General features: G+C 38.9%; 1 protein-coding gene across 1 annotated transcript; it reads left to right on the top strand.

The window, feature by feature from the left end:
• The first annotated feature begins 5 nt into the window (after positions 1 to 5).
• Positions 6 to 10,089, top strand: casp7 (caspase 7, apoptosis-related cysteine peptidase). Its single transcript, XM_074619388.1, has 7 exons — positions 6 to 123; positions 304 to 407; positions 4,082 to 4,233; positions 4,308 to 4,436; positions 6,199 to 6,374; positions 6,700 to 6,838; positions 6,970 to 10,089. Exons 2-7 carry the CDS (start codon positions 304 to 306, stop codon positions 7,194 to 7,196), a joined length of 927 nt encoding a protein of 308 aa, XP_074475489.1. The 5' UTR covers positions 6 to 123; the 3' UTR covers positions 7,197 to 10,089.
• The last annotated feature ends 282 nt before the right edge of the window (positions 10,090 to 10,371 follow it).

Genomic DNA, 10,371 nt, shown 5'->3' with positions numbered 1-10,371 from the left:
ACGTAGTTTCGCTTTCTCAAGTCCTCTGAGGAACAGCAACTCCCGAACTTTGGAGAAGGAAACACACGATCCGCAGACAACTTTTGCACAATAGCTATAAACTGACAACGTTTATCGATAAGTGTAAGTTCATGCTCACGTATTCATCCGTTCCTAAGATGAAAACAAGTTTTTTGTGCGCTAAGCTAACTTTAATCAGACACTCAGCAGCTTACAAGTCGGCTGTAATAACAACGTATTAAACTGGTGTCCTGATGTACAGTAAGTTAATCCATCCATAACGTTGTGTGTGTTTGACTGTAGATGGCTGGAGAACCTGCTGAGACGACTGATCTTGGAGCTGAAGTTGTGGAAACGGACCAAACCGACGCCAAACCTGACCGCAGAGGAAGATTTCTACTGTTTGGGTGACTTCTTTTTCCATATTTACAGTATAAACACACACACACACATACAGTAGCTATATATAAACCTATACACACCCATGAGAGAAAACAACATCACATAGTTTGGTCCATAACGAATTTAATTCACTTAAAATTCACTTTTAATAGGCCATCTAATACAAATATGCATGTTTTACTGTAGTTTTCACTTTCATTATTATTCCCTCTCCAGATAGAGAAGTGGTCATTTATGGGTGTTATAGATAGATAGATAGATAGATAGATGGTAACTATTGAGCACGAGGGAAATTCAAGTTTCCAGCATCACAGTTCTATAGTGCAAAACATGTTAGTAAAAAGGCAGTAAAAAAGTAAGTAGTGCAAAGTACAAAAAAATATACCAGATATAAAAATACAAGGAGATGAAGAAAACTGTTAAAACTGAATATAGTGCAGGGTAACAACTGTGATACACGACTATTAAAAAAGTGAATATAGTGCAGAAGAGACTGCTATAAATGAGTATAGTGCAGGGTAACTCCAGTAGCTTAGTCTATGAAAGTGCATTATTATCTGTCCTGCAGACCGTCCTCCTTTGTCCCCGTTGTCCATTATGGCCAGCAGTCTGTTGAGTGTATATAGCACAGCAATATGGATCATCTGTGGCCTTTTATATATCTATGTTAGTTGTATGTTGTGCTGGTGATTCTTGCCATTAGTTGTAATTTTCGTGTGTTGCATGGAGAAAGGTCTTGCATAACCAGATATGCATGACTTGAATGTTTTGCAGCTGCAGAACCAGTGTGGTTATGTCTACATTGTTTGGATTTTTTGCATCAGACTTTTCTTTTTGTCTTTTTTTCCCCATTTTCACCCATGGTACTGTTTTAGTAGTTTGCTGTACTGTACTGTTTTAGTGCAGTTTGCTGCAGATTAGAAGAAACAGAAATTAATTTATCGTATCATAATTGCAACTTTTTTCAAGTAATGGTTGTAAAGCTATTGCTGTGGCGCTACACACACTTCCAAGTAAACAGGTAAATGTGCACGGACACTCACATTTATATACTCAAACAGATACTTTTGAACTCCTTACAATGAGAAGAGATGAAAAGCTTCAAGCAACTGTGCACTTTCCCCAAGACTGACAATTCTTTGTACATGAGGTTGCCATTGGTTCCTCTTCATAAGCCTCAACTAATCAAAACTTTAAAAAAAAATATATATATATAAAATGCATACCCTTGATTTGACACAGCAACCCAGTTTTGGATAGCCTAATTAGACTAATGGGGGTAAGGAGCGTGGAAACAATTTTAAAGTCAATTTTAGGACTGATGTCAGTCCTCAAGTGGCTGCTCAAAATTAGACTGTATTACAGCAGAGTCTAAAACGATGGATGTGAATTCAGTGTGATATCATAGACCCTTTCACAATGTCTTGTGTCTTACTTTGTATTTTAAAAAGTGTGACGCTGATGATGTTTGTTCCAGTTTGACTCACAAGGTGGCACTGTAAGCCTTTGTTTCTCCCAGTCAGACACTTGTTATGAAACACAAAGATCTGTCCGGCATTCACATTTTTATCCCAGACCTTTTCTTTTTTAAAACAAAAAAAACAACAAAAAGAAGCATCTCACATTTTAAATTTAAACAAATAAAAGTGCCTTTTAAAACAGGCGGAATTGTTCAAAGAAAAATCATAGTATAATAAGAAATGATGTATACTTAATCTGCTGAATGGTATGTTTTTTTGCCACTTAGTCATGATTACATGGTTGTAAACATGACTACCATATTTAGAAGTATTACGTAAAACCGATACCACCTTATCGACAGTACTTGGGCGTATGTCTTTTTCATTCAAGAAGGCATGACCAAACAATAGATTAACTTGTGATGTCTCTTAAATCATGCCATATACCATGTCATCTCTAAAGGATTCAAATTGTAATGATAATTCATTACAGCCTGTATTTCTTGAACTGGATGGATTTTGGCTAAATCTTGCTTTAAAAAAACCTAGGCTGAAATTATTGATAGCCAAGATTTGTCTTTGGTTATTTGTTGTATGTTAGGGCGTATATACGAGGGCCGAACTGAATGCTTTGAAGCTTCGACCGTTGCCATGGTAATCGACCTTCAAATCAGTATTCGAACGCTTTTTTTGACATATAAGTATGTAGTAATAATAATGTATAAATCCCCAAATAGCCTATGAAATAATGAATAATCCCACAATATTATTCATGATTCAACATTAATAATTGTTGTTTATTCTCAGACAGATATCACTGTTTGTTATGTGTAGAGGTGCGTCAGTAGCACTGTTCCGAAGTTTCAAAAAGCGGTATTCGGGACAGCCCTAGTTTATACAAAGTGGCTGTTTTCTTAGTAATGGATGGGGTTTTAGTTGAACATCTTCTTGTGCGTCCAGCTCTAAACCTGAGGCACTCCCAGTATGTACGTTGGCTACAGGTGGATTCTGCGCCTGTCAGCAGAGGAGCAACTTGTTGCCCTGTCTGACCTCAGCATGGAGCGAGGCGCTGGGGCCATGTGTGAATAGGCCTTTAGAAAGCACTGGTGTGGTGGCGAGGCTGCTGACTCAGGGGGCTCACAGTGCGCCGCCCCCGTCCTCAGCATCCCACTGGCCCAGTCAGGGTGTCCATCCAGTACAGAGAGCATGTCAGTATCTTAGCACACAGCCAAAAAATTAAGCTGCCAGGTCTGGAGAGACTTACTCTTTTTTGGGGGAAATAAAAAAGAAACGAGACAAAACCAACGCGTTTCAGATGCAGAGTGGCGTAGCGCTTAATGACGAACCCAGGTAAGACCTCACATTCCTCTTCGCCGTCCTCCTACTGTACCTGCTCCTCTTTTCTGGCATGCCCAACCCACAGCAAAAAAAACAGGGTCGCATCTCTTTGCCCACCCTCGCGCAATTGTTTGGTAGAGTATGCAGGCACAGTTTGGAGGTGGGAGGGGGGCTTTGAAAAAGTTCTGGATCACATGTTTATTAGAATATGGCCGGGCCGCCTGCGAGTGTACGTGCATGAGACTGTCGGTGCGCATTTTGCTTTGTATTGTTGAGTAACTTGATGACGAGGCTCTTCTGGAACAAGCCTGGATTTTCTGAGCCCCCCCAATGGGCCACTGTTGGCTTTGCTATCTGGATGCGTCTTTCAAAGAATGGAAATATGACAGGTCTGTGGGAATTACCTCTCGTGGAAGATTATCTCTCGCTCAATCTGCATTGACGTGGTTGATGATTTTTTTTTTTATCTGCGCTTAGCAAAAATGTTTTAGTTTCTTCATTAACCCGACGGTGGATTACTGCGACCAAATTTGGCTGCGACATTAATGCCTTTTTTGAAAATGTATGTACTCTTTGGTTTCTGAGTAAGTTGACTTTTATGTGTAGAAACATTTGGGGCTTAAAGGACACGGTCATGTTCTGTAAGAGTCAAGTGTTTTATAGGAATTGTTTCACTTTTGCAAGACATTCCCACGTAAGATAAGCGTTAACAATACGGAAGTTGGAAAATCAAATCTGTTTTTCTTATATTCATTGTTATTTACCTTCCTTTTACTGTTCTTATTTATGTTTTTGTGTAATGCTAAGTTTGAATTTCTAACAATGCTACCACGAAGTGTTAACTGTCCTTAATATTCTGCTTCTCTCTTGACTGTTATCAGTAAGAAGAACAAGGATGGCCAGACGCGGGAGCAGGACTACTCTTCTGAAAGCCATTACAGAATTGTTTCACCAACATTCCAGTATAAGATGAGCCACCAGCGAGTGGGCAAGTGCATCATCATCAACAACAAAAACTTTGATGAAAAGACAGGTAAGGCGAACACGTTTCAACACACATTGTATTTTAAAAAAGAGCGTGTGTTCTAAGCAGATGTGTCTCGGCAGGGATGAATGTACGCAACGGCACGGACCGAGACGCAGGCGAGCTGTTCAAGTGCTTCAAGAGCCTGGGCTTCGACGTCTTCATCTACAACGATCAGACGTGTGAGAAGATGGAGCGTCTTCTCAGAGAGGGTGAGTAGTGACGTCCTCAAGCTTTTATTGTTTCTTTCATATGGGTAAGTAACAATGTTGGAACTAATAGGACGCCAATACCAACAAATACCACCATGAAAACATTTTCAGAGCGTTCTTTCGTACTTGCTAAGGTAGTGTAGTGAAGTGTAAGGCGGGTTTCTCACTTCATGCACTCCTACTAGTTTCTAGTCACGCCTTAAAAGTCATGTACTCAAATTGCCAGTTTATTAGGTACAACAAAACTAATGCAGTCCAACCCAACAGTCCTGCATTGAATCCTACCACCATGGAGGTTATAATGTTCTGTTATCGTTGAAACTGTTTTAGAGTGTTGATTCAACTTGTGGTCATTTTAGAGTTTGCTGCTGTTCAGTTGCATTGTGTTATATTGAAATGAAAGCTGTTTCTAATATTTAATCTACTCACATTGATATAAATTGGGTGGTTAAACACCTCTTCGTATAACACAATACAATTCAGCATCACCACAAACTACAGCCTCCAATTCACCACAAGTTGAAACGACATGTCTCTAAAACAGTTTCAACAACATTCATCATTCTTACCTTCATGAAGGCAGGATCTATTGCAGGACTGTTGTAGCTCACTCAATTAGTTTAAGTTAGCTGCATCTAAGTAATAAACTGGCAACTGAGTGTAATGACATACTACAGTCACAGTATTTGGAACAAAATCTTGTTTACATTATTTTATTAAGGTAAGAATCTCAGACAGACATCTCTTTATTTGAACAGATTTGTAATCAGCTCTACCAGATTCATTACATACAGTACCGTTGTGTGCTAGTGAAATCAATTCCCCTTTAAGTTGCAGTGTGGTCTACATGTATAAGTTCACAAACAACACTCTTCACGACTGTTACAGTGTATGTGTATCTTAAAACCGCCAGGTCAGACAGCAGGTGGTGCTGTTGTAAAAGTAATTACATAAATCCTAATGAAGTTGCAAACAATTGGTGTCCCTGATGAGAGCACTCGCACATCCACTGGCAAGGTTTAATGACAAGATGTATAAGTTATCTCTCAGGCCATATGCCCTTGGGAACACCAGTGGACTTTCTTGTTTAATATGTTATGATATGACATTTTAGTGGCTGCTATTCTTTATAATCTGCACATATTTTTGTCCAGGTTAGTGGTCAGTTTTTTTCCACAGGTTCGACCCTCGATTTAACCCTTTATCCAAAACAACTTACCTCTACAACTGCAGAATAGATGTAATTTATTGACCTTTCTTCTAGAATCAATATCAGGCCAAAATGTCCCATTAGTACAATAAGAAATTTCAAAATCTAATAGACAGGTTGTCATGAAGATTAATCGCCATATTTGTGTTCCCTTTCGGATGATCACTTTCCTCCAGTGCAACCCTCCGGCTAACATGTCAACTTTTCAAACAATATATCTCATTATAATCAGTTTGCTATGGGATTTTTTCCAGCACATTCACCTTCCTAAAGGGATGGACACTGTATAACATAATTTAAAGTCTTGTATAGTATTGTTATATTCCTCAGAGGACACTAGAAGCTATATATTTTACATAATATTAACTCAATAGTTTCTCAAAATTAAGGTTATAATTTAGCTGCAACTTCAAATTGTCGATGAACGAATGAAGTGCTAAATAAACTCCAGACTGGACCATTAAGTTACTGATATTTTTGATTAGTTTAGAAGTTTACTGAGGCCTGAGCCGCGCTAAGAGTTGAGTGTTTGTTTGTGTGTGTATGGGTCAGCCTCGGAGGAAGACCATAGTGACAGCTCGTGTTTCGCCTGTATCCTGCTAAGCCACGGCGAGGAGGGCATGATCTACGGAACGGACGGAGCCATGCCCATCAAGTCCATGACCTCATTGTTCAGGGGCGACATGTGCAAAAGCTTAGTCGGAAAGCCAAAACTCTTCTTCATCCAGGTAGGAAGTTCTGAAAACTTTCATTTCTAAATGACGGTGTGAAGTTGTACAGTTGTCGATTAACTTGTAGATTTGTGTCAAGTTCACCCCGAATAGTCACCTTAAGGGTTTAATGATAAAAAAATTTAACTTTAAGAGTTGTTTTTGTTGAGATGACAGATTAAAATGGCTTTCAGTTGCTCCCCCACGGACAGATGATAGCTATTGTGAAAAGTTTTGCCCGTCTCAGCTTTTAAAAACAGTTAATTTTTAATTGCTTCACCAGGTCATCGTTGAGAAAGCTACTCAGGATCACAATGAAATGTCATTTCATTTACTTCACCAGGCTTGCCGGGGTTCCGAATTTGATGATGGTATACAGACAGATTCGGGTCCGCCGAACGATACCCAGGAGACAGACGCTAATCCGAGACATAAGATCCCTGTAGAGGCAGATTTCCTCTTTGCCTACTCCACCGTGCCAGGTACACCAAGTTTCACTTTATATTTGTATTGCCTAATAAATGAATGCTTGAAGAGAAAGTGTTCTGGGTATCGGTCGCATACCGGATGTATCGGTGAGCAGTTTCAGTGCTGACTCGTGTTGATTTTCCAGGGTATTACTCATGGAGGAACCCTGGGCGTGGCTCCTGGTTCGTCCAGGCGCTCTGCAACGTCCTCAACGAGTTCGGCAAGCAGCTGGAGATAATGCAGATCCTGACGCGGGTCAACTACATGGTGGCCACCAGCTTCGAGTCCTGGTCCGAAGACCCACGCTTCAGCGAGAAGAAGCAGATCCCCTGCGTGGTCTCTATGCTGACGAAAGAACTGTATTTCAACTGACCGCCAGCCTGACTGACTGATTGACTGACTTGACTGACTGACTGACTTGACTGACTGTTTCAGGTAGCGACTTAGCGGTCAAAGCATTCAGGGATGATTCAGGCCCAGCAGGACACTGCACACTTGGGAGCACATTATGACATTTTGCATGTGTAGTTGGGCCCGAAAACAAGCACTCTGTGAGAAACTAAATATATCTATTTACAGTGGCACTCCGCGTTCATGTGCTGACGGTTAAACTTCTTCCTCTTCTTCAGGTTATTCTTCGGAATAATAGCGTCACATTTCGATCTGATCTTTTTATTTTGACAGGCATGTGAAATATCCATGTTGTTCCACCGGCCCGGAAAATTTGCTGCCACTTTTTGTGGGTTTGGGGAATTATATCTGAATATGTGTCTCCATTTTCCAGCATTTGCAAATAGATGTTGAGAGGAACTGAATAGATTGGACAGGAGTCTTAAAGGGATAGTTCGGGTGTTTTGAAGTGGGGTTGTATGAGGTACAGACAGGAGTACTAACACGGGAGCAAAGTAATACAGTGATGAGGACGGGTCGACAGCAAAACATATTTTAAAAGAAAGGCTCACCTAAAAAAATTTATAGCAATTTAAGTGTACGTTATATTTAGAATATTTTCACCTCTTCATCATGCTGTCGGAAAGCCCTTTAAAACTATTTTTTTTAAATATTGTAAATATAGTGTACACTTAAACGGATATTGATTTTTTTTAGGTGAGCCTTTCTTTTAAGTGGCTAAAATATTTTTTTCTGCCGGCCCCGTCCACAGCAGTACAATGCTTTACTCTGGTGTCGGTACTCCTCTCTGTTTCTCCAAGCTGGGGGCGTGCCGACCGTCATCTACTGTAGGTAATACACCTACTAAGTACCTCATACAACCCCACTTCAAAACACCCAACTATCCCTTTAAGGCTAAATGTGGCTCTTGCATTTATTATATGAAATGGGTTTTGAATAACTGAAATAATTTAGTGTTGTGAGATAAATCTCTCCAGAAATAGGACATAAACCTGTCCAATGCAGTCCCATGCATTTGTACAGCGTACAATACTGTCACCGTTATACAATAAGATAAATTGGAAACCAAGGGACAGTTGAATGTTTTAAAATCCTATAGAAAGTCTATAGAAATCCCAGCTTAGGAAAGGGAATAGAGCGATTGCCATAGGAGAGGATGAGGGCGCTGCCTTAATAACAAACCCTGTCTGATGCATTGTTAAAGGGAGAAAAAGCATCTGGAAAATGGATGAGATCATTTTCAGCTATTTGTGTTTTCATGTTTTCAGCTGTCAATTGTCAGAAAACAGAAAAAGACAACACTCCTCTGAGCAGAAACACGCGACGATGCTTTTGCCAAAGGCTCGGTGTCTCAGCCTTCCTAGCAAGTTTAATAAGTTGGTAGCAGCATGCTGGCATCCTCAGGTTCTTTAATGTCCCATGAAGTGGGTTAATGTCATGTTAAAGAATGTCATATACGTTCGGCTAGGAAGGTGCGATCTTTTGCTGTGTAGTGATTAGTTCTGTGAGATTTAGTATAAAGTCCACTCCCACAGAAGCAAGGATTATTTGCAATTTGCCAGTTTTCTCAGCCTGATGTTGAAGACTTCACTTGCTTGTTGTTCAACCCCGAGTAAGTGAAGTTCGTGTATTTGCATATAATCAAAATTGCGCACTTGTCTTATTAGTCCGGGTCCAACAAATCAGTTTATGACTTTCCCTTTTTTAATCTTTAAAGTTAGACATTCCTGTTTAATAACTTTATTACATAAGGATACATGCTGTAGGATTTTTACACTAGAAAGAGAACTTGAGAATGTCAAAAACTGTGTCATAAATTTGGGAAATATCATAGTGTAAAGCTGGACTAGGGCCCAAAGCACAAATACCACATCATTTCACTGTATATTAGTGTTGTACATTGTCATAACATACACTACACTCTCAGCAAAGTCTTTTTTTTTTTTTTTAAATTGAGCTTTGATTTAGAAAGAACCAAATTAAATAGAAAGAACAACACTTTTATATTTTATTTTTAAGCACCTTGCCACTTTTTAAAAAACAAAAAAAACAATACTGCATTATTTAGTAAATTAATTATTGGCATTGATTTATATGGTAAAATATAAAATATTTCTAATATAATGGAGTTTGCTGATGGTCATTACAACTTACATAAAGTTTGTTTCTGCTATGTTATTGTGCCAAAGTCTGTCAATCACAGAGGCAGCTATTACTGGTGGTGACAAGTCTGAACATACACAACGCACATGTCCGCAATACACACTCTCATTGTTGCTGCAATGTTTTTACATTGTTCACATGATTGCATGTGTCGGTAACTTAGGGGAAAAGTTCAGCAATAGCTTTAATTTGTCATTATACTTTCCCCTTTACACTCCTTGTATTTTTTATCAGTTGTTTATTTTTTATTTTGATAACACTTTTACATTATTAAATTTCTAGTTGCCAGACGTGTGATCAATACTGGCTGACATGTCCCATTCTACACCCAGTGCACTTGTCCATTACAGCCACAACTCGACACATGGATCTCTGATCAGTGACGTGGTGCCCATCCTGTGCTGAAAGGAGTGTATGCTCCACTTGTTTTGGATTGGAATTATAGGAGGGAGAAAAATATATATTTTTAAGGGTAAAATTTTAAATGCTTTCCGGTGTTAAATGCTGTTGTCCTCAGGAATATATTAGAAAAGATTTGGAAAAAATGAATGAATGAATTACATTGAAAGTATAATCTGGCCCAATTTTCTTTTTTTTTAATTTGGGGCAATACCTTGTATAAATAAGTTCAAAACAGAGGAATGCTTATGTAAACATTTTTATTGTATTAAACATAAAGAATTTATTCTGTAATGAGGTTTGTGTCATTTTTTTGCACATCTGTAAACAGACCACATTGAAAGCACGCTACAAGGAAGTTGTTGGTAACATGGTGAATACACTGAATATCACTTAAATAAATATTAAAGACCCTAGAAGCGTAATTGTTTAGACTTTTTTTTTAAAAGATATATCCTATATAAAAAGTTATAATCACTGTTCAACCCTGTCTCCTACAAAATTATGTTCCCATACAACTAAACTGCATTCTCAATTATGTTTCGAGGGAAACTTATTTTGTCCCGGATTACGG

This window comes from Sebastes fasciatus, chromosome 20 (genome assembly GCF_043250625.1).
Source record: "Sebastes fasciatus isolate fSebFas1 chromosome 20, fSebFas1.pri, whole genome shotgun sequence".
NCBI classification, from domain to species: domain Eukaryota; kingdom Metazoa; phylum Chordata; class Actinopteri; order Perciformes; family Sebastidae; genus Sebastes; species Sebastes fasciatus.
Note: the sequence above shows the minus strand (reverse complement) of the source record. Positions and strands in the feature narration are given on the sequence as shown.